This window comes from Anoplophora glabripennis, unplaced genomic scaffold (genome assembly GCF_000390285.2).
Source record: "Anoplophora glabripennis isolate ALB-LARVAE unplaced genomic scaffold, Agla_2.0 scaffold175, whole genome shotgun sequence".
NCBI lineage: Eukaryota > Metazoa > Arthropoda > Insecta > Coleoptera > Cerambycidae > Anoplophora > Anoplophora glabripennis.
The window spans coordinates 861,422-887,928 of record NW_019416926.1 but is presented as its reverse complement, the minus strand read 5'-3'; the positions used below and the strand labels follow the sequence as shown (position 1 = coordinate 887,928).

Here is a 26,507-nt window from a genome sequence, read left to right as displayed (position 1 = left end):
CAACATTTGGAAGGTAATATGTTTTAAAAAGGTAATAAGAATAATTTAACAAACATTTTTAGCAGTGTTGATGAAAAGGTTGTGCCGTCTCAAAGGTTCTTCTTTCGAGAAATTGCCAGTGAAGGAAATTTTATAGATGTTACTATAAAACATCTTCAATCACATGTTGTCCCTGTTCTATAAGAAAGGAGCTGTTAATGCTATGAGCTCAAAATTCAATTTATTTTTGTTGCGTACATTTAAAACGTGCTTGGAACATGTTTATTTTCCCATACGATTGAATGTTGTTCAATGTAATTTCATTTTTCCATTTGTTTATATTCCAGCAGATTTTAATTAAAATTTTTGCTCTTTTTCTTGTAGTTTTATTTTAATAAATGTAGTTTTTCCAGTAATCGAGAACTACTATGAAATAATAGAACTAATAGCAGGCAATGGCATTGAATGCATCATATTTTAGCATTGGATACTTGTAAAATTATGTTCGCTTGGTAGTTATAGTATAATGACGGTTTCAATCGAGGAGTTTTCTTTAGTCACTCTTTTGTTCTGGAACTGTTTTTAAAATATTAATTATAGATTTTGAAGAAACCACTAACTGTTTCCTATTTATTGTCTATTTATTACACATGAAAGTTAAAATGATAGAGCACTTCTGATTTTATCAAATTCTATTAAAAAGTAGGTATAATTTTTATGGTTTCCTTATATTATGATAGATTTTAAACCTAAACTCGGTACGCCACTGTACCAGGGACCATTGTGTTTACTTATATATCATTTGTTTATCAACATACAATAGGTTGAGGTTACATGTTTACACTGTATACTGAAATAGGGAATGCGGTCTCCCCTTTATTTATTACTCTGATGTATAATAATATATATCTACGAAATAAGACGCGACATTTAAAAATGCAAAATGATGCAGAACTCTGGTCTGGTCACGGCTCGTCTGTTACGTGTTCCCCTCCCTTACTGTCTAATAAATAACAGCAGTGATAAATATAATTTCAATTGAGTGAAGTTTAATTACAATTTGGTCAGGATTGTGTACGATACATGAATTGTATATCTCATATATTTTGTTGAAATGACTAGTCACATTAGAGGCTTTGTGTAAATTTAATTAAATTGGAAAACGTAGGATTCCTATTTCTATTAAAGTATATATTATTTTACTTTGTCTTGCAGAGGAAGGTAAGCAAATTCTGTGGTAATAATTGTAGTTTGACGTTATCAGTTGACCTGTTTATCGATGTAAGCAGATGCGGACGGAAATCTAAGCAACGCGACCATCCGGTCATACAGGGTGTTCCAATTAAAAGTTCTCACCTGGAAAATATCGGAATTAAAAAAAAAAACAAAAAGAATCTATAACGTCGATTATTATCTTTTCAAGGGGGACACGTGATGGCGTAAGTTTTGGTGTCTTGGCGGAAGGCAGGTGCGTAAAATATCCTTAAACTTTAAATGGCACCCTATGTTGAGCGACACCTCATTTTAAAGCTTTTTCAATTTTGCTCACGACGACATACAACTTTTTAAATGTTGGTTTGGGTGACAATAAAATCATCACTTAAAGAATAAGACAAAATATCAATGAATGAAATAATGTTATTTTATTAAGTGTTAATAAACAGCTCAAATTAGTTCCCCCCCCCCTCTTCCATACAATAATAAAATCTTCCACTTCCGTACAAACATTTCGAAGCATTTCGGGCGTTGTCTGACGACATTCAACAATTCGCCGACGAAGCTCCTCAAGTGAGTTCGGTCGTGTTGCATAAATTTGAGTTGGAACGTACATTCATCGGAAAAACAGATTGAGTACAAACAATTTGGATTCCTTCACAGAACCTGCTAGCGGCGATCAGTATCGTCTTCATTAATTTCTTGTAACAAATGAATTTTGTATAGGTAATACTTATGAATCTTTAAGATTCGGCAGTATCTAGGTACAGAAATTCCTCAAGTACTTGCAGATTTCCTGAGACTCAAATTTGGTTTCATTGCGATGTGACCCAGGACAACTACTTACCTGATTACCCTCATTACGTACGACCTGTTCACGTTGATGCTTTCTGTTTGCAACCGATCCAGTTTCCGAAAATTTATGTACTAAATCTAGGACGTACCAATGCGACGTGTTTTTGTCACGATGACGGATCATTAAAAATGTGTGCTGCCTGCCGTGCACAGTCATCATTCTTGTAGAACAAACTAAATTATTTCCACTTTTTCAGCAATTGTATAAATCATTTTCACGAATTAGAATTCAATCGACTTTGATGATTTTACGGGATATTGTCTCGACAAGACAAGACGAGACAATTTCGTTGTCGAATATCTTCAACATTTTTTGTTGAAACAGTAGGTCTGCCTGTCAACTTGCCGTTACAAATACAATATTTCTTTATATATCTTTTAATAATGATTAATTTGTGGGTTTTAAACACCTCATATACGATATTAGCATCAGGAAACGCTTCAACAAGTCATTCCATTGGATTGCAAAGACTAAGACAAAGTTCTATTTGCATCCTGCGTTCCCTGTACCATTGCGAAAATTTAGCATCAAAATAAATGCGTTTTGTTCCGGTGTAAACGGCATTTTTACACAAATCTACAAGAAATAAAAATTTAACATTCGTAACATAATCTTAAAATATTCATTTAAACGACCGAAAATAACAATTCTTTTTCAAAGATAAATTGTAGAAAAGCATATAAATTCTGGTAAACACTGCAAAATTAATTGTATTGTGAATACATTTTTATTAGCTGCATTTTGTTAAATAGACAAACTCTTAGTAGTTTGTATTATCGATTATAAAAATTAAAAAAGTTATAATATACAAGGATTCAATTTTTTATGGTTACCGTGCTATGGGACATTAAAGTTTAGAAATAATAATCACAGGGCAACAAAATTTGAAGAAAGATCACACCCAAAAACCAGACCTTGCTTGCCCAAAGGTTTTTGCTGCCCAAATCCGGCGTCAGAATTGCTCCAATACGCCACGTTTCCGAGATATTTTATCCTAAAAGTGCAAAAAACAGGTTTTTTGCTATATTTGATGAACTTATATCACAGAGCGAAATTTTTTTTTAAAGCAAATCATGCCCTCTAAAACTACCACTCTTACCCTTCAAAATGCTGTTTTCAAATTTGAAAAATCTTTTTTATTTGCGGAGATATCATTGAATGAAGTTAGGTACTTTAGCGTTTTCATAACAGTAATATTAACATTGAAAAAAGTTTTTCAGAAAACGGATATTTACATGTTTTTTGGGTCGCTCAATCCGAATCTGACCTCCAAATTATTCTATGACTTTCAGATTCTGACATTTCCTAACATAAAACTGCAAAATCAACCTGTCTGGGGTGTAGCCCTCGCAGCTTATTGTACACTTGGGTTAACCTGTCTGGGATTTAACTATTGCAGGTTATTGTATGCTTAGGTTAACCTGTCGTGGGCAGGTAGTGGTTATTATGGTAGCGATTATTAAGCCCTTAGGTTAACCTGTTGTGGGTGTAGTATTTGCAGGTTACGTGCTTCTATGTTAAATGGCTCCGTGTTACAGTTATAGAGGTTAACACTGATAGTTCATCCCAAAATCGTTAGGAAATCTCAGAATCTTTAAGTGATTTTGAATTGAATTTTGAATTTTCCACTTTCTGAGGAACTTTTTTCAATTTTAGTGCCACTGTTATAAAACTTCATTCAATAATATCTCCGCGAATAAAAAAGATTTTTTAAATCTGAAAAAAGCGCTTTAAGGGTAAGAGTGGTAGTTTTAGAGGGTATTATTCGTTTTTTGAAAACAATGTTTTCGCTCTGTGATATAAGCTCAAAATATAGCAAAAACGTGTTTATTTAACTTTTAGGTTAGGATATCTCGGAAACGTTACTTGTAGGAGCAATTCTGACGCCGGATTAGGATTCTGCGCGCCAAAAACCTTCGGGCAAGTAAGGTCTGGTTTTTGGGTGTGAAAATTGTTGCCCTCTGTATAATGTTTTAATATTCAATCTCGCTAGCTATGATCATGTTAGTTGACAAAGCAAGTGATGTCAAAGTTTATAAACGTAAGTTTATGAGTAGTTAACTGTGTGAACGTCCTAGTAATATTTTTTCTGTCAACATGCCTCTATCGCTATTTTTCAAACGAAGACATAGTTTACATTGATGGATTTTGTGACGAAAATTCGGTAGCCGCCCGTAGATAGTATCAACGACGATTTCTAAATAGGAGAGTGCCAAATTATCAAACATTTGATTCTGTGTTTCGACATCTGTGAACGCATATGACATGGTTCATTTCCAACAATGTCAACTAACTATGAACGTCCTGAGCAGCAAAATTTGATTGAGCAAGAAAACATTTTGCAGAAAATTGAAAACAGTTCAGAATTAAATACCAGGAGAATTTCAGTACTTACGAATGTTACTCATTGGAGAGTATGGCGAACATTACGTAGCAATCTACTATATCCTATCATGTACAATATGTTATTCAGCGTCTTTCACGGGTACATTTTTGTCAGTGGATCAAGAAAATCCTCAATTATAAGACGTATTTTATTTACCGATGAGTCGCTGTTCACTGGAGACAGAGTGAATAATATGCTCAACTCTCTCAGATGGTCTAATGCGAATTTCTATAAATCTCTGGTGTGGTATAATTGATCAACTAATTGATCTTTCTTAATTAGAAGAGCGTCTTACAGGAGAAGTTTACACCAACTTTTTAAGTAGGTAATGAACTGCTAGGTCTATTGGAAGATATTCCTATACTTACAAGACAAAAAATAATGTTACAACATGATGGATGAGAACTTCTTCATTTTAGTTGATTAATATCTTAATGGCAGCTATATTAATAGGTGGATCGGATGTGGAGGACCACATTCTTGGCCACAGACATCGCCAGATCTCAATCCGTTGGACCTGTGGGGCCATCTTAAAAGCTTAATGTACGAGACACCAATTAATAGTAGACAGGAGCTTATGCAGATAATTATTGATAAATGTCAGCAAGTGAGGAATAACCCAGGGATTTTAAGAGCAATCTATTCTTGATCGTGCTGTACAATGTATTAATGTTGAAGGAGGACATTTTCAACAACGTAAATAAGTAACTATGGTATTTTTGTTATTTTGTTATTGCTATTCCTGATAATTAAACATCGTAAAAGTTTAAAACCTGTATACATGTAAGTACTTATTTCTAAAAAAAGGACCATAACTCGGCAACCCCATGTATGTTTATAACTTTTTTACTCAACATGACCTCAGGAAATTATTCCTTAAGTTTGTTTAGTACGTCATGCAACATTCTGTATATTGTAGTAGGTTAAAGGACTCTTTGCTGCTGATGTATTTCGATGTCCCTTCAACGTATATACGTTTTAGTGAGTACCTACCTATCGATATTATTTATGTATTTGAGCGATATTGTTGAAGTGGGTTAAATGTCCCGATAGTGTGGAAGTGGTTTAAATGTCCCGATTTTGTTGAAGTGGGGTAAATGTCCCGATATTGTTGAAGTGGTTTAAATGTCTCTATACAGGGTGTTAATAGGGTTCCAAACTTCTGCTGCGTTTATAACTCATTAAAATAAGCCAAAAGGTTCCTATTAACATGTGCCCTAAAACGTACCCTTAGGAAGTTATATGCCCTTAAAAGGGCTCAAACAAAACTTTTTTTTTTCAAATAAATTGCAGTTATGAAGGATCCGATCATTTAATAAATAATTTAGGACATAAACTAAGACTTTAATTGTTAAGCGTTGTGGCAACGTCAGTCTTTTATTTGCCATGGTAAACAGATTTTTGTAATTTTTGGTCCAATAACTTAAAGAGCAGAGTAGTTTTCAAACTCAATTTACTCGAAAACCATTGGAAAAATCGATTTGGACAAAGATAATAATTTTTACGTAAAATTGTTAAGATTTTATAAATCTGTAGAGAAAATTGTAAAAAAATTACGGTCCGAAAACCCCCTTCACCAACCTAAATGGGACGCATATGATTTGCATGTCGAAAAACGGAGTAGCCCATGTTATTTAACGTAAGAAGTTATGTAAGACCCATACATTTTTTTCTATTTATTTGCGACCGTTTTGTCAATAACAGAAAAAAAAACAGTTTTGTTTGAGCCCTTTTAAGGGCATATAACTTCCTAAAGGTGCGTTTTAGGGCGCATGTTAATAGGAACTTTTTGGCTTATTTTAATGAGTTATAAACGCAGCAGAAGTTTGGAACCCTATTTTAGAAACACCCTGTATTGTTGAAGTGGGTTAAATGTCCCGATATTGTTGAAGTGGAGGAAATGTCCTTAATGTGTTTCGATGGATTAAATGTCCGTTCTACTGTATATTTTAGTCTCAATACTATTTATGCTATTATCAGAGAGCGGACAATTTGTGACTTTAACCTTGAACATAGGTATGTCATTCATAAACCTAGATACATTACCCATGACGCAGTGGCGTGTCGGGTATGCATCGGAAATTTACGTGATAATTCACGAAAATTCCACGGTACATACATTTTTCGGCGTTATAAAATATTTAGAAAATTAGGAATTATATAACTACATATTTACTAAATAAAGTTCAATTAAAAATAGTGTCTTTTTTTAATTGGAAATTAGGAGTCAATGTAACGAATAACCTCAGGCGACGCACATGATAGAATAGTCCAACTCACGCTCCATTCATAACAGGGCTGCTGTTTGAATTCTGACCAATAGGAATTCGATAAACGCAACCGATGTCGACGGCTGGACTAGAGATGGGCGCGAGTGTCATTTCATTTCTTTAGAACTAAATTAACTTAATTATTTTCTCGTTATTTAACCTGTTCACATGATTTATGGATTTTAAATAAAGGGTACAAATCTTCGCGAGGATAATACGATATATTTGCTATACATAATAATTATATTTTGCATAGTTTATACACAATACATTTTTGAACGCTTACGCATCTCTACCAAAATTTGACCTATTCTTCGGGTTAAAGACACACATTGTCCGCTCTCTAGTTATTATAATGGGTTAAATGTCCCTCTGTATGTAGCTATTGTAAGTCTAAAGGGGTTCAAGGTCCAATGTTAATTATCCTAGTGGGTCACGCACTGCTTGCAGCATACGTATACCTTGACAAGTGGCCTGTCACATGTCGGGTCGAATATAGCTTGTGATTTCCATAATTCCGTTGCAACCCTGGATCCTGACGTCCTACCTACCGTTCATAATCTTTTGTATTCTGTTCATTAATGATTTGATTCATCGTGGAGTAAATGTAATATGTTTAAATAAACTTGTGGAAAAAATTCTCCCATGTTATTACTTATCTTACAAATCATAAATTTTAACATTATATAAATCTATTTTATAGTATACCTATATTTTAATAATTATAATAAAAATTATCTTATCTGCCGTAGTGATTTCTAATAAATATCAGTACAGGAACTGTGGTCATAAAATGAAGATCTTATTGATCATTTTTACCTTCCAGTTGTGTTCTGCTAATATACCATTAGTTGTGAATACATGGAATTTTATTAACGCCACCCAGAAAGGTAAGCAATTTTATCTGCATTGTATCTGCATTTTAAGATAACCTGGCTTTGTGCAGCCTGGGAAATTTTAAACATAAGCGAAAACGACAACGCATTGGATGCTTTAACGCTTGGGTGCAAAGTTTGTCAAGACGAACAATGCGATAACACTGTTGGTTATGGAGGATCTCCTGATGAAAATGGAGAAACCACATTGGATGCCTTAATTTTTGATGGGTACGTCCTTAAAAAAAAATATTTTATTTCCATTTATTTGCGATTAATTAATTTTAAGGCATACAGAAGGTGTCCTAAATATCCCATGTGAGGATTTAACTAAACTTACCTCTATCCAAAATTGCTTCGTTTAGCTTCTAAATTACGTCAAAGTGGCAAAAAAATTTAAAATTTTCCGAATTACCTACTCTAAAACGTTCGATTTAAATGAAATTTAGTACACTAATACTTTTGCGTCTTTTATGATATGATGATTCAAGAACTTACATTTACAGAAACAAATTATTCCATTTCGTAAATATATTTTTTACAGGTAGCCTCAATTTTTATTTGCAGATTTGATTTAATGAAATGGCATTTTGTAAAAGTCAGAAACTTGTAATCGAATATTTTCACAAATTATTATTGGAAATGATTAGTGAGTACAATAATTCTTCCCAAAATATGACTCCTACAGTAAATGAATGTTTTAAAAATGTTTTTAAAATATCATTAGTCAAATCAAACGTCAAACGTTATAATATTTTTATAACATTTTGAAATATATTTTTAAACGTTTTAGATATGTTTAATAAGATGTTGCCGTTATAGACATTCTGAAAACATTAACGGATGGTTAGTTTTTTAAATTTTACTCGAAAATCAGTCTTTTTTCGAAAAACATGAAAGAGTAGTAATTTGTGGAAAATTGAAAGATGAATCCGAAAATATCATGATTTTTACCATAAATAAATGGCGTACTATTTTATTTAGAAAAATATGCCACTGATACCCTGTATCTTCCCAATGGAGTATGTAAATTTTAGGAAAAGAACTTGGACAATGTTTACATAAATACACGTGCCCAATTTCAAATTATTTCACTTACTAGTTTTTAAATTATTTAAAAAAATTAAAAACTTTTTTTTAAATTGGAGTAACAGCCACAGACCACCGGTAACACCCTATATCTTTTTAATAAAGCGTCCTAGATAAAAACTTTATCTGAAAGAAATTCACCAAAGAATACGAGGTTTCATTTTTAGTCAGCGTTTTTGAATCACCCTGTATTGACGATTCATTTAATTTTGTAGATGGCGTGATTGGGCAAAGACGTTCTTCTATCTCAGAAACAAACAAAATTGGTTGTTTTATAAAGAACATAGAGTAAAATTTTGGACAATTTTGATTTTATTCATTAAGTTCTTAAAATTAACCATTTGGCAGATATTTGCAGCTGTATTTATTATATCTTGACAATAATAAAGCTTTTTTATTGTAACATTGTCACACCTAGATAGACACTATCACAGTACAGTAAATATTATTTTAAATAAGACACTTTCTATGATACAGTAAAAAAAGTCATCTAGCAAATGGTTGATTATTGCACATATTATACAGGGTGTTCGGAAATAGTAGTACTTCCCTTTGAGGGTAGATTTATCGACTCAAAATAAGACAAAAATTTCATATAAACATGTGTCCCCAAATCCACCGTATGGGAGGTAGACGCGTTTGAAGATGACTTTTAAGTTAATGGGTTTTTACCAATAACTGCTTTAAATGAGAGGAATAAGTTTTTAACGATAAGTTACTACTAAGAAACATGATTATTTGAGGGTATTAGTTGATCCAGGTTATAACCCTGGCGTGCAAACTGGAGGGGGGTATGACCATGACCACATTTTCATAAAAAAAAAATTGTTCAGTTAATTTCTGGATATTTTTGTACTACCAAATAATTCTTTGCACTTTAGTAGTAACTTATCACCATCAATTTTTTTTTGATAAAAATGTGGTCATACCCCCCTAGTTTGCACGTCTTGGGTTATAAACCCGGATCAAATAATACCCTCAAATAATCATGTTCTTTAGTAGTAACTTATCGTCCAAAACTTATCCCTCTTCTTTAAAGCAGTTAAAAGTTATTGGCAAAAATCCATTTATTTAAAGTCATCTTCAAACGCGTCTACCTCCCGTAGGGTGGATTTGCGGACCCATGTTTATATGAAATTTTTGTCTTATTTTGAGTCGACAAATCTACCCTCAAAGAGAAGTACCACTATTTCCGAGCACCCTGTATAAACAAGATGCGATGACTAAATGCAATAGTTTAAATTAAGACTTGTAATAAAAAATGTGAAGGAACTATTTTAGAGCTTCTTTGATAGTTGCTTACTGAAGTTAACTAAAAATTCTTTCACTTACCTTGTTATATTAATTTGTGGAACAAAGAATTATCATTTTTATTTTTTAAATAAATGCAAATTCTATTTTTATCAAAATAGCTATATTTTAAACTTTAGCGATACAATGGATATGGGAGCTGTCGGTGGTTTAAGAAGTGTGAAAAATGCAATAGCTGTTGCTAGATATGTACTGGAACATTCCGAACATTCATTTTTGGTTGGAAATTTAGCGTCAGCATTTGCTGAGAAATTTGGATTTCCCAATGAATCCTTACAAACAAATTTTTCTTTAAATTTGTGGGAAGAATGGAAAGCAAATAATTGTCAACCAAATTTCTGGAAGGTAATTAAAGCTTATATTTTTTGACAATCTTTATCCAATGTTTTAAATTAAATCTCATAATATTACACAGACACACTTACACAGAACTTATTTTGGTTAAAAGAACGAATTATATCAGTAGTAGAACTATCTGTTGCAGTTTAGAAAGTTACAAAAGAAACATAATCAAAATTTAGATGAAAATATCTTGCTAAAAATAAAAAAAATGGTGGGAATAGTTGCACATAAATATGAATATAACGATTTAAAGATATTTTAAACTAACAAAAGAAAATATTTATGGCATAGTTTTTTATTCAAAAACTATCGGAGCTTTTTTTATAATCCTTGATATTCCATCAAAGTTATTACTCATTAGTGACATTTCTAATTCAGTGCACTAATTCATCTAACTTTTTCCCGATTAAAAACTCGACTTATGTAGGTACCTACATATCAACTTATTTCATCTGGCCAATGAAGGTTGGATGTGTAGTTACAAACTTTATACATTCTCGCAGAAAGCCCACATAAAAAATGTAAAACAAAATTTTAAAAGCAGAGAAGTAATAAATAATTAAATAATAAATAAATAAATACATTTTTGTGTAAATAATTGTTTTAAAGAATTTAAAGGTAGGTAGCAAATAGTGTAAGGTCTAGGGTTTGACCCATCTTCGCTTTCTCTCCTGATACTACTTTAGTTCTCACTACTCGTTCCTCACCGGTGTGAACTTAGCAGCCAATTTATTGCAGTCATTATAATATTTATTGAACGTATTCTATATATTAAACGTTTATTATAACTACTTGTTTATATTTATAGTTATGTTGCAGTTTGTATAATTATGTATTAAATATTAGCTGAACTTTATTCGAAAAGTCCGAGATTTTATTTCTTTTAATTATTTTTTCTTCAAAAATATTATTACTATTAGCAAATTTATCTGTCCCCCCCCTCCCCTCTAAATCTTTCATCTGCTATGTCTATTTGTAAAATATTTCTCTATATATTTTTGATTTGACGTTTGAAGATTTCCATTCGCCATTTAATCCTATTACATCTGCTCCAGCATTAACCAAAATGGTCGCAGGAGATCAACGAAAACAATGTCCTGTGTAATTTTCTGCATTTGTGACAATTTGAGGCATTTTACTAAACTATATATTCCTACTATGTATTTGCCTGCAATCCTTGCCATTTGAGTATTTAAAAAAAAAGAAACAGCTTTCAAAATTTTTTGGGCGGAATACAACATATTTCTATATGTTTTTTTGTTTTATTATCCGATATTTTAATCAATAGCTTTGATGCTATTCAATTGACACAGTTCATCACGGCGACATGCACCGGCAATATCAGATATTAAAGCAACCTGAAAAGGAAAAACTAATACCTACGTCTAAACATACCTTATTCATTATTATTATCTTGAGTAATAATCATTTCAAATTGTTTACTTGACTTATTTGGTTTATCCCCAAAAATATTTTGTCGTTATACAGTATATCACATGAGCATCAGATCAGTGAAATTGAAATCACAACGATCCGCGGGGTACGATAGGTTGTCACCCTATATATTGAAGGGCTGTGCAGAATATCTTAAGGAACCTCTTTTGCACATATACAGGGTGGTCCGAATTTTATGCAGGAAACTTCGAGGGCAGATAGATCTCTTTAAAATAATATGTGTTTGCCTTATAAACATAGGTCTGGAACGGCACCGTTTTAGAGATACAGAGTGTTGAAGTTGTCAAAAAAAATTGATTTTTTGTTTATATCTCCGGAATCTATTAGCCGATCTCAATAAAATTTGGTACATATAATGTATGATAGTAGGCCTTATATTCCCTGAAATATGATCTTTAAAGGTTCAACCAGTGGTGTACAACTAGACAGGGGTCACCCCCTTTTTTACAAAAAAACCTACGCCACTGCATTTTTTACATGTCATTGTAACTGATTTATATTTTAATGCTCAAAATACGTAAAAAAGATTACTTTAATTTTTTCCCTAAGATTAGCCGTTCTCAAGGTATTCATACCAATACAATCCCCTTGTGGCAGACACTTCTAACGACAATATTACAAGAATATTTGTTTATGTTTAAAAGTAAGTGCAATTTGTAAACACATCAACAAAATTATTTACACTCCTTTCTACACCACCTGTGAAGAGTGTGCAATATAAACAAAAAAATTTTTTTTTTAAACCTCAACACCCTGTATCTCTAAAATGGGGCCGTTCCAGACCTATGTTTATAAGGCAAACACATATTATTTTAAAGAGATCTATCTACCCTCGAAGTTTCCTGCATAAAATTCGGACCACCCTGTATAATTTGATTCTGAAACGCAATAAGTTCCCTGAGTTATGGAAAATATCACTTATTACTCCAATACATAAATCAGGGGAAAAGACTAATATCGACAATTATCGTCCAATTGATGTACTCCCAGCGCCCGCAAAAATCTTTGAACTAATATTGTACCTACTCGTTTTTATGGAGGCATTTTAGTAATATAGCCAGGACCAATCAACATGGTTTCGTACCAAAACGTTCAATTAGCACTAATTTATTGACGTTTACGCATTACATATTTACACCATAAAGGAGGTGTATTATTTACCAATTGCAAAATCGTCCGAGACTGGTAAATTATACTTAACTGTTGTGTGGTGTATAACTTTGTATTTGCTCCCTTAGTCCTTTATGGTGCATGATTAAAGATTAGGTTTTATTTTTTGACATTTTTTAATCAATTCATCTTGACATTATTTGAAATGTTGCAAACGCCTTGGTTGTTTGGATTTTGTCGTTAAATATAAAAGTTGCAATTTTGATGGTTTTGAGTTATTATTTCTAAATGAGTGATTTTCAAATAGAAAGTGCAGCAAATGCTGCCTGCGAATTTTTATTACGTGAGATTACGTATTCCAGAACAAAAATACTGGCGTTTCTGAAATGTCACTGCTACCGTATTTCATGAAGAAGTCAAGAATAACGGCTATACACTTAAAAAGTCAAACGTTTTTACAAGAGAACAAGTCAACGATTTTCTCGTTCAGGCACCCGGTAACACATGTTTGCTAATGAAGGTAGTGATGGTCTTAGGCATTGCAGGAGCATGCCGTTCTGATGAGTTATGCAAACTTACTTTGGACAACGTCAATTTAAAAAATTTCGATGACATTACAATACCACATTCTAAAATTGGTATGTATGTTTACAATTACTTCTCGTCTGGGTTCTGTTTCTCACCTAGAAATTCTCAAGAAGTATATCAAGATTATATTGGATATTAAAACTTAAATTGCAGGATTTTTTATGCGCTATCAAGCAGGTAGGCTGTTACAACCAACCAGTCGGCAAGAATGCCCTTTCTATGATTCCTAATAAGATTGCACAGTTTTTGAAACTAGAACATCCTGAAACATATACAGGCCATTCATTCCGAAGAACATCGGCAACGTTACTGGCAAATACAGGAGTTGATGTATTAGCAATCAAGAGACGGTGGGTGGAAATCAGCTGCAATTGCAGAAAGTTATGTTACTGACAGTTTAAGTAGGTAACAAAAATTAAATAGCCAACAGGGGTTTTTTACAATGACACTTCAACTCCAGGTTCTAGTTGTAGGTACGTCGCATCATGCTGTTTTAATGGATCAGTGAGATAATATTGAGCGTCCGGTGACTGAAATGGAGCGGTCAAATCATTTTGAGAAAATTGTGACAGTTAGTAAACGCGAGGGGAATAATTATCCAGATTTCATAAATGTTACTAAATGTAATAACTGTACACTTACTATAAATATTCATTCATAATAATTAGGAAAGTCAAATATTTCTATTTATTTGTTCATAAAATATGCATTTATAACTCGAAGTCTCTTTCTTCCCTAGGGAGGTAAGTGAGGTAACTTACCTCCTGTTGTCCATAGCAACACTTCAACGGTAAAATCCACTTACCTCCTTAAAAACAATGTATTGATAGTCTATTTACTATAGTGGGAGCAGATAAAATATATTAGATGCATTTGAGGCAGGTGTACAGGTGGATATCTACCGTTTATACAGTAGATCATGATCATGGGTATGATGTGGCAGATGTGTTTATAAAGGTGTTAATGACTTATCTCCATGATCGTAAATTTATTGTTAAATTTGATAGCAATGTTTCAGAAAAATATAACGCAAAATCGGGTGAGCCTCAAGGCTTAAGTTTGGGACCGCTTTTGTTTTTGTATTTCAATAACGACTTGCCTGATATATATTGTGCAATACAAATTCTTTAATTTTCGCTGATCTTAAAATATTTAAACCTATGAGATGTCTTAATGATGTACTACTTTTAAATGTGATATTAACTTGGCTTATGAGTGGAGCGCAGCAAATAAACTCTTCTTTAATATCACTAAGTGCCATGTGATCACGTTCACTCGTAATAAACAGCCCATTACGTATACCTATAAATGAACAATTTGGCATTTAAACGCGTCAATAATGTAAAGGATCGAGGCGTGGAAATTGATTTCCAACTATCTTATAGGAATCATACTGAAAAAATGTGTGCTTCTGCCTATTAGGCCAATCATTATAGATTTATTTCGGGGAAAAAATACTATTATAAGTTTTTTTGCAGAATATTGTTCGGAAAAGTGTTATAAACAAAATATCAAAAAATCTACTCGAAACTAGTTGGGAAACTTTGTTAAAACAATGGTCAAAAATATGGAAAAGTGGTTTTTTGACTCGCGTAAAAAAACTTATTCATAGAGAAAAAATAAAAAATTCAGGATTTTTGAAGGTCTTTGCACCCTTAATAAGTGGTAAAAATTTCAGCCCGAAAGCTTCATTAGTTTGGCGTTGGCGGAATTTGTTATCTAAGAAGATGCTATTTTCAATTGATTTTTCCCAAGCTCAAAGGCGTTGTAGAGTTTCGATCATTAGTTGTTTTTGTACCTAAATAGTTGTATTGACATATGCATTTACTGAGAATTAAATTTTTCAAATTTAATTTGTTTAAAAATGACTGAAAAAATGTTAATATTTATTGAATTGTTAGGATAGGTAATTATTATGAAATTAAATACTAACGTCTATAGTTTAGTTAGTACTATTTTTCTTCGAATTAAAAAAAAAATCGTTGTTCTAAGTTGATTAGAAGCTGAGACATTTTTTTTTATTTAATCGCATTGTCCTTAATTATTAAAAGCCGAAATTTGGAGAGAGCATACATTAAAGGCTATATTTTCATATCCTACACTAACATTAAGGTGAATTCAACTATTTAATTGCGAAAAAGAAGATATCGGCGATGCGTTCTATTACTCGGTCTAGTGAACGAGTGGGAAGAGCGAGGCTAAATAAAAAATTAAAGTCATTTTTAAACAAATTAAATTTGAAAAATTAAATTCTTAGTAAATGCATGTCAGTACAACTATTTAGGTACAAAAACAACTAATGATCGAAATTCTACAACGCCTTTGAGCTTAGGAAAAATGAATTGAAAATAGCATCTTATTAGATAACAAATTCCGCTAACGCCAAACCAATGAAGCTTTCGGGTTGAAATTTTTACCACTTATTAAGAGTGTAAAAAGCCTAAAAAATCCTGAATTACAAGTTTTTGCGATGAAAATATCATTAATTATTAGTAATTGAAAAAACGGCCATTTTCGACCATTTTTGAGCTCTTGCGCATAAACAAATTATCGGAATTTAATCGGACTTGTCTCATTTTATAGGTTTATTTAATACCTACCTTTTTTGTATAAACTTTTTTTCGTTATGAATAATAGTTCTTTTACGCGTGTCAAAAAAACACTTTTCCATAACTTTGACCATTGTTTAAACAAAGTTTCCCAACTAGCCTCGAGTTGATTTTTTGATATTTTGTTTATAACACGTTTTCGAACAATATTCCGCAGAAAAACTTCTAATAGTATTTTTTTTCCCGAAACAGGTTGTTTCATGTCTATAATGACTGGACTATATAGATAATTAGGTTTTATCATAAGAGAGTCTAAAAATTTTCGTAACATTGACACTGTTATTAATTTGTACGACATATTAGTCAGGCCAAAATTGGAATTCGGCTCATTGTTATGGCATTCTCAGCCTGTCTGATGTAGTTAATATTGAAAAAGTGCAAAATAAATTTCTAAGACACTTGTATATTTAAAAATACAATAGGACCCCAGACTATAATTATATTCGTACTAATGATTTATGTAGGGAATTTAAAGTCAATTTGTTATAACCGGCGGATAATAATATTGTTACTATTCGGTTTTAAGGTGATGAACTTTTTATTTTACAATTATTTTACGAATTCTGACCTGTAGGTACACTTCATTTGAGTTCTTACTGTTTACGACGTTGTGAGGCCCGTACATTTTTTAAAACATTTGTAATAAAAAATCTAATCTTTTCTGGAAAACGTAGGTACTTTCAGAAATGTTTAAGTTAAAATTTTGACAATTAGGAAATCGGTCCTGTATGATTGAAAAGTAATTAACTTAGCCTTGTCAGAAGCAAGAAATATATTTTCTTGAATTCGTAATTCATTGAATTGAAAAATCAAAACCGATTGCTAACAAATTTGGAGCGTTAACGTATATTCTAATTTTAAACAATTTTCTACACAAAAAGGGCACTTATACAGGATGCAGAAATTGATTGCTTTCAAATTTGTAACATGAAAATAAATTTTAATCTTGGTAACTTTTTTTCCATGAGATTTTTTGATATGGTTTATGAAAAATGCATTTTTCCTACACTAAAAAAATATATTTTTTTTTTGTCAAGACCTACTTAATTTTTTGTACACAAATACGTTACGGATTATTTTTTCCACTCAGATTCATTCCCAAAATATATAATTTCTAGTTTTCTATCACTAACACTAAGGATTAAAACGATTTGAAGATACCCTTAGATGTTAAATGTTGGAAGAGAATTAACAATTATCCGTATCCTAATTAAGCGTAGTGTATTAGTGAGTTCTAAGGATAGAATAAACTACATTTCTAAGAGACACGTTATATATGGCAACCCACTTCAAACTACATGATTGTACAATTAAACATTAGCTAACTTTTTTTTTGATAAAATAAAGAATTTAAAAAATTCTTTTCGACTCCATTCGTGAACTTACTGTATATTAGATAAATAAAAAACTTAACCTGAGCTAAACCAACTTTATATACACATTCTCTTCAAGATGCAAACCAATTGGGAACACTTCCGCGCAGAAATGCAACAAAACTGTGCACCCATTCTCGTCATTCGTGACGTAGCGGATCTTGAAGCGGCCATTGTGAGCCTTGAGACAGATATCCACACCGCTTTGGAAGCCAGCACCCCGGATACTACGGTTAGGAGGAGAGCGAACTATGTAGGTGAATTACCTCTTACGTTGCAGGACCTAATCAAGGAAAGACGTGGTGGTAAAACGAATAAGGAGGCTCTAAATTTGCTGAACCGGAGTGTGAAAACCGCTCTCGATGAGCACTACTAGTCCTCATAGCAGCGACACCTGGAGTCACTAAACCTCGAACGATGTAATAGGCATTGATGTTCACCCGAAACCCGATGTCTCCGATTCACGGTGAAAATGAGATCGTCTATACAAGGCATGAAAACGCTGAGGCCTTCGCTGACAGCCTTGAATTACAGTATAAGGAAAACCTTTTCGACGACGAGAATGAGGATCACGTTGTCGAAGTGGAATGACGTGTACGGCGCTACCGACTCCAACCTGACAAGGACGACATTAGGGCAGCGACGCCCAAGGAAGTGAGAGGTATCTTGCGACGCTTCAACCGTCGCAAGGCACCCAGAACGGAAACCAGATACTCAGGAAGCTCCCCCACAAGAGAATTGTGTCTCTGCTTAATATCGTTAACGCCATTCTAAAGTTACGAATATTTTACAATAATCTAAACTTTGCTTCCAGTTATAGGACTATAAGTCTCCTGCCGATGATGAGCAATGGACACTCAACTGAGTAGTAGATTCTTTTTGTAAAGATACTCGACTTTGGCCACTCTGTCGGACTGGTCAAGCTGGTGGATTTCTTCCTCAGAAAAGACATATGCATACGATGGTGGTACCAAACACACCTCCAGGGACACGTGAAGATCAACAGGGAAGACATATAGTGGGTGATCACCGTCAAGTATCTAGGGGTATCGAATCGAATCTTTCTGTTTATTTCAGGACCACCAGACTCGAGACGGCCCCAGCCATCGGGGCCCAGTTAGGACAAGAGGAGCCCCAATGAATCGTTCGAACTCGGCCGCGTCTGCGGTTGGGGATAATGGGGAAGGGAAAGGGTCTGCGTCTACGAGGCCCGAGCCTACAGAGATGGCGTGGGTAAAGAACGATAATCCTGCTCAACCCCGCCCCATTCGAGAGTATTTCTCCTGCCAAGAATATTGGTGCGCGAGAGGAAAGATTTATTATATCTCCATAATTACATCTGTTAAGAGACATAATATAGGAGTTACAGTGTTCTAAATAATGATGATGAGTGTTGCCTTAACTGTAGATATTAGAACTTTGATTTATTTTTCTCGAAAACTAGGTTTGCCCGCACAAAAATAACGTCACCGTCATAAAAGGATAGACAAAATTTCGGGAAAATTTGAAAGATTTTCGCTATAGTTAATAATTCCCTACCTACATAGATATCAAACTAAATTATCTTTTAGTCCCTCGGACGATTAAAACAACTACAATTTAAAGATAATGGCGATTAAAAGATGCATTATTATAGTCCCTTGCAATCGACTGTTACAATAAATAAATTAAATTAAATATGTATCAAAGTTTTACGAGCTACGTCATATGCTAATATAGTATTTCGATTTCAGAATGTTTTTCCAGATCCTAAAAATCATTGTGGACCATATACTGAGTCGAACATTCTAGCAGATAATACTCTTACAAATACTGTACCGACTAAATTTAATTCGAGAAATCATGATACAATTGGGATGATTGTAATTTCTCAAAGTGGCCACATTGTTGCTGGAACATCTACGAATGGCGCTACATATAAAATTCCAGGGTAAAGTATGACAGTTAATTTTGAAAAAAAGTTCGAATAAACATTTCTCTAATTCCTTTTGTTTTTCGTATGTCAAGGATGAATATTTTAGGAAAATACTTTTTCAATTCTAAATACAGGGTGTCCCGAAATTCGTGCAACAAAATTTGGTCACAGATTCGTAAGACAAATTTAGGGGACCCGTATTTTTTATTTTTGCCAAGTGGCTCCCTCTTTCGGAGTTACAGTCCCCTGAAATCCGCCCCTAAGAATAATCTTTTTTTTATATTTCAGAACATTGTAGTACGAGAATCACTAAATTTGGTACACAGGGGTTTTATGACATGTGGAATCTGATGGCGCTACGTTTTTTGGCGGGGAATCCCCTTAAGACAATTTTTCGTGGGCCCCCTTGTCTTTGGAGCCAAAACAATTTGGTCGCATATTTAAATTTCTTATAAATTATCAGTCCACTAGAAAGCCATTACATTTAGAAACTTTTTGTCTCTTTATACTTTTTTCGTAAAACGCAATGTTTTCGAGAAAAATGTCAAAAATGTGATTGAATGCATATCGTGAATCGCCATTTTCCTCAAACACATTGCATTTTACGAAACCAATATCAAGAGATAAAAAAGTTTCTAAATTCAATGGTTTTCTAGCTAACTAATAATTAAAAAAAAAATCAAATTTGCGACCAAATTTTTCTGGTTCCAAAGACAAGGGGGCCCACGAAAAAGTGTCTTAAGGAGGTTTCTCCCCAAAAAGCGTAGCACTGTGAGATTTCACATGTCATAAAACCCCTGTGTATCAAATTTAGTGATTCTCGTACAACATGGTTTTGAGATATAAAAAAGGCTTCTTAGGGGCAGATTTCAGGGGGCTGTAACTCCGAAAGACCGGTCCCCTAAATTTGTCTTAAGAATCTATGACCAAATTTTGTTGCATGAATTTCGGGTGACCCTGTATATTGAAAACAGTTAGAAGTACAAAAAACGCTATATAGAAAAAAGTTTATATTCCCGTCCGACCTTTGCTTGTTTTTATTTTATGGAAGTTCTCGTATTCACTATTATAAATCTTAAGTTTTTGGGAGATATATGCTTCACTCCAGATAAATTGCACAGCGTTATAAAAAAAGTGTGTTGAATCATGGACCAGAGCAGTGTATGTTGTAATGTTTTCACCTGAATCCAAATCTAAAGACAGAGTTCCCGGAGCAGTTCGTTTTTTAACCCTGACATCAAAAAAACTCTCGAGGTTTCAAATCGCACTAGTCGTACTTAGGTTAAATAGTCAGTGAAAAGAAAAACATTAGAATTTATAATGTAATCTCATTATATACCCATCAATCTGTAACTACAACTCCATAATCCCGTAACCTATTAATTGACCGATTTTTATTGCAAAATTAACAATCACGGAGGTATGATTACGTTTTTTATTGCAGACCCAATTTCATAAAGTTTTGTAATTATGCTTTTGGTTATCGTGTTAGGGGTTGTGGGGCAATGAAAGCCTGCCAATTCGTAATCATTATATGTTCCTACAGTTTCGTGGGAACACGATGCCCTCACACATCCCGCGTTATGATGTTACGGGTTTGCCAATCCAGTCATGTTGTTGTAGACTATTTATGAAATAATGAAATCCGTATGCCCACAGAGTTTCTTAGTTTTACAAACTCCCAGATCCTGTTTACGGGGTTACGGGGTTATAAAACTACGAGGTTATAGGGTTATGGTGCAACAATATCATGAATTTCAATGTTTTTCCAATAACTATGCAAGTCAATTTGAAGTCTAGAAAACTGATTTCTAAAGTTTCTAGATTAGGATCAGAACACGAATCCACCTGGAAATTAGCATACACTGGTGTGGTCCACGGCCCAACCTACTTTTTTTAGTGCTGTGTTATTATTACTTTTAGGAGAGTTGGAGATTCACCTATACCCGGCGCAGGAGCTTATGCAGATAGTAATTACGGAGCAGCTGCTGCTACAGGAGATGGAGACATAATGATGAGATTTTTACCAAGGTACTTATTGTGTGAAAGTATTGGTTATTTTTTATTCGATCTATCGACTTTATGTATATTTTCAATAAGAAGTTTGTTTCCAGTCTAAAAAAATGTTATACTACTGTTTCTTTTGCCTTAGAAGTCATTGTATCCTTAAGACACTTTTATTAAGAATAATTCTCTCTGAGTTTTTAACTAACTTACACATTTTTGATATTTTCTTAATATTTGCCGTGAGTTATCTAAAATATCAACACTTTTTTTAGTTGTATACAATTACTATCAAAAAGCAACTATATGACTGACGTCATTTTTTATTTATTTATAATGTCTTAACAGATGTAATGTTTTTGATCTCTAAGAGCATTTTGTATATGTATTTAATATAATGATAATAATTGTAGGTTTTACTTAGGTAAGCAAATACAGTTAAATAAAATCTGTAGTCAACCGGTATACAATGAGTTAATCAAAATTTCACACATTTAATTAATGAATAATATTCTCGATAATATTATTTTAAAGCAAAATTAGCTATTTAAATACCTAGATATTTCTTATATACATATTACTTTTCTGTACCATATCTTGTCCTTGTTTGTTTCTGTTAGATTGCAGGTACTGGTTGCGCTGCGATCGTGCTTATATTGACAATTACTGGTTTCTTTTACTCATGATTTCGGAATCATAACGCGTTACGATCCGAAATCTAGCAATCTGATTGGTTTCCATCGGATCGTAACACGTTATGATTCTGAAATCATGAGTAAAAGAAAACGGCCAATATCACTGTCTCTTCGTTTTTAATGCTGGCTTTACCATCATTATTTGACTCTTAAATTGACTTACTTTTAGGTTTTTTTTTCTTTTTCCAATGCCTGTAATCGTTCTACGTTGTATGGTTAGTAAGTTGCGTTTAATATTTGCTTGCAAACTTTTGTTTATAACTTTCTCCAGATGCTGTCTGGGCATATTTTGTATATCTCACTCCCTTTTTGTCAGTTTGTTAGAAACTGATATATTCTCACTTGTTAGCTGATTACTATATTTGAATATATGTTGTTTCAAAACTCCTATTTTCAAATTTCTAGTATTGGTCTGGTCTCTGGACACGGTGGGAAATAAAAGTTAAAATGTAAAAAATAATTTTATTACTTTTCCCATTTTTTCCTGCAGGAATAATAAAATAACATTTTTTATTTTTAAGAATTTAAAGGAAACTCATAAATGACTATTGTATAAATATTTATTTATATATCTTTTATATGAACCAGTTATATTATTATATTTCCTTAAAGTTCCTATGTATACAGGGATGGCCAGAAGTACGGAATAAAATTCATATCTTTTGAATGAGTTATTTTTTTTAAAACGCCGAAACACGTTAACTGATTTTGACTTTTTCCCATCTTTCGGTTATATAATAATTAATTTTTCTTCAACCCCCCTAACCCCCAGCTACCCCTACTTTTTTTTTCAAATGGAAACATAAGGCATGAGGGGGCTCGTTGAAATGCTTATAGAAGCCATACCAAATAAACAAGTTTTATTTTTTCAATAACAAGTTTTTTTTCATTTAGAAATTGAAAGAACTAGATAATTTGTAAAAATAAACTCAATGTCGCAAATGCTGAAAATGTCCTCCATTCACTATTTGGCATTCTCCAAGACGATAGTAAAAGCTTTCCACAGCATTCTGAATGACTTCAGCTGGTAAATTATGCATCTCCGCCCTAATCATGTTCTTTAAATTCCCAATATTATCCGGTCTGTCCTGGTAGACTCTTTCTTTCAAATATCCCCAAAGAAAATAATACAGGGGTGTTAAGTCGGGGGATCTTGGCGGCCATTCAACTGTACCCCGTCTACCAATACAGCGATTTGGAACCATTTCATCTAAGTATCTTCGAACATCAATACGAAAATGTGGAGGAGCGCCATCTTGTTGGAACCAAATTATTTAATTTGGTATATCTGGATTAATTTCATGAGGCAAAATCACAGCTAGAGCAGGTATCAGGTCAAATGTTAGGAGATCCAGGTGGCGTGCTGCAGTAAGATTTTCTTCAAAAAAGAATGGGCCCAAGATTCTATTGTTGATGATACCTGCCCATACATTAACTTTTTGTGGATGCTGCGTATGCGATTCGCATGTCCAGTGTGGATTTTCCTGGGACCAAAAGCGATAGTTGTGCCTGTTAACCACTCCATTTAAATAAAACGTAGCTTCATCCGAAAAAAGTACGTCTCGTTGAAAACCATTATTGTCGTCACACCGTCTCATCATTTCCTCACAAAATTGTAATCGCCTATCATAATCGTCTTCCAAAAGCTCTTGGACAAGACATACCTTATAGGGGTGGTATTTCTCTTGTTTCAGAAACATTCGAATTGCAGTTCGAGAAGCATCGTGATTGCGGGCCAATGAAACAGTTGAAGTATGAGGATTTTCAACAAGTTCTAATGCAATGTCTAATTTCTTTTCTTCATTCAAAGCACGTGCCCGTCCAGTTTTGGGCAAAGTCTGTACTGTACCGTGTTCCTCAAATTTGTGAAATATTTTACTAACTGTCCCTTGCGAGATTTGGTTTTCGGGATATTTCGCATTAAATAAATCGCGCACTTCAGCCTGACTTCTTATTTTGTCTCCACATCCAAGCAATATCAAGATTTCGATGCGTTGCCTTTCCGACAATACCATTGCAATTCAGTAAATAACTTGATTTTGACACAATAGTAACGTTTCGAACTCCAATTTACAACTAAAGCGAAAAATTAACCAGAAAGCCTGGCAAGTAAGTGGTGCCAAAAAAACGCAACATAAAAAATATATCTTTTTTGCGTTAGCAGTGATAGGTACAGTTTCAAATTCTTTATTTTACTCATGGAGGATAACACTGAAGATAATTAAATTTTATTTCACTTGTTAAGTAGGCGTTTTATACAACCCTAAAAACCTTGCTATTGAAAAAATAAAACTTGTTTATTTGGTACCTACGGCTGGATTCGGTTTTCTATAAACTTTTCAACGAGCCCCCTCATGCCTTATGTTTCCATTTGAAAAAAAAGTAGGGGTAGCTGGGGGTTAGGGCGTTGAAGAAAATTTAATTATTATATAACCGAAAGATGGGAAAAAAATCAAAATCAGTTGTGTTTCAGCGTTTTAAAAAAAAATTAACTCATTCAAAAGATATGAATTTTATTCCGTACTTCCCTGTATACCTACTTTTATTAAGAAAATTAAAAACTACCTACCTTGTTTTTCTTTCTTATAAAATCACAAAAAAAAAATCATTTATTATTTACTTTGTATATGGGTGTTATAAATGAAGAGTTTTTTCAAAATATTACGTATGGATCATAATTTTAAATTAAAAAACAAAATGTTAAATCAACTTTGTAGAACGTTAGTGATTCCTTTTAAGGTGCGTTTACATCTGCGCCCCGCAAAACGCGCGTTGTGCGCGCCGCGCGTTCGTTGCTCGTCCAATGTTCCCTTGAACTATTCATTTTGAAGAACCTTCAAACCCGGTACTAATCTAGAAAACTTGCTGAGCGGCGCGCAGATGTATACGTACCTTTATAATCACTAAACGATTTGGCATATTTTTATATACATACATAATTAATTAATGGTTTTTTAGTTTCCTGGCAGTAGAGCAGTTACGACTTGGAGCTTCTCCAGAAAAAGCAGCTAAAATCTCGTTGTCGCGAATTATAGATAAGTACCCTACATTTTTTGGAGGCATAATAGTAGCTGATAAAAAAGGTAACATTGGTGCCTACTGTAATGGCATGGAACAATTCCCGTTTTCTGTAGCAAGTGCTGACTATCCAAACTCTGTTATAAAATATGTTAATTGTGCTAATGTTAAATAATGTTGCGTTAATACAGCGTTCTAATTAGAATAAAAATGTTTGATATTACGCAAATATATTTAAGATGTAAACTACTTTTTAAGTAAAAGCATATGGAAGCAAAGCAAGGAAAATAAATATACAGGGTGTTCCTTAATGATGTGCGAACATTTAAGGGTGTGATTCTACATGGACAATTATTACTGGTAGTTTGTTTTAGAAATTATGGTCCAAAAATTTTCTGTTGCGAAAATACGGGTGCGCAATTCCATGAGAAGGAGGGCGGAAGCATACATTATAATTGAAGGAGGCCATTTTCAACAATTTTTGTAATAATAGTTTGGTATTAGTTGTAATGTTATGTTGATGTTCTATGTTGTTAATTGTCGTTGTTTATTATACGCAAGTACCAACCTGTAATGTATTTAATTTTTGATATTAAATGATTAATAAGTTTTTTTTACTCAAAAACAGCGCATCGCAGGTTAAACCTCAAGAGAGCTCTTATATTTCAAATTGAACGGGAATTGCAAAAATAATTTTGGGAAAAACCATTGGCGTACCATTTTTTATTTAAAAATATCAAAGTCGTTACTCGTACGCAAGTCACTGTTAGAGCTAAAAATTATGTTTGTATTGAAAAACATTCGCCTTTGCGCTTTCGAAAATGTTAATTCATTTCCTTCTTTTTTCTAAAATTTTAATACCCCGTATTTTCGCAGCGGAACATTTTTGGACCATAAAGCAAACTATCATTAATTTTTCATGTAGAAACACACCCTTAAATATTCACATATCATTAAACAACACCATTTAAAAATAAACTTTAAAATATATATTTTTAATAAAAATAAAGTTGTTTTGTATTTTATTGAAAAACGTCTTTACAATACCAATGTTTTCTGAAATAAATGTTTTTTTAATTATGATTTTTTTTACTTACTTACAAAATTATGTCTTAAAAACTGTATAGGAAGTAGGTCTGTAGTACGTATAGGTTTTTTGTTAAAAATTATTTAGGTAATATATTATTTTCTTCCTACAACACTTAAATTCTTTTTTGTATTACAAACATTAATATTTGAATTCCGATCTTCATATGCGAGTGTGAGATTAGCCAAACCTCCTAAAAAACAATAATTGAATGAAGTTGCTAGATTCTCTACGAATTAAGTGAAAATTACAGTTTATCTTTAACGATGTTCAAGAAATACATAAGCCTGCGCCACTTACGTATCTTTTGATTTAAAAAACTTGCAAAAT

General features: G+C 33.1%; 1 protein-coding gene across 1 annotated transcript; it reads left to right on the top strand.

The window, feature by feature from the left end:
* The first annotated feature begins 957 nt into the window (after positions 1–957).
* On the top strand, positions 958–26,127 carry LOC108904781 (N(4)-(Beta-N-acetylglucosaminyl)-L-asparaginase). Its single transcript, XM_018707456.1, has 7 exons — positions 958–1,200; positions 7,459–7,596; positions 7,653–7,812; positions 10,101–10,326; positions 19,192–19,388; positions 21,297–21,404; positions 25,031–26,127. Exons 2-7 carry the CDS (start codon positions 7,500–7,502, stop codon positions 25,263–25,265), a joined length of 1,023 nt encoding a protein of 340 aa, XP_018562972.1. The 5' UTR covers positions 958–1,200; positions 7,459–7,499; the 3' UTR covers positions 25,266–26,127.
* Positions 26,128–26,507: the final 380 nt, after the last annotated feature.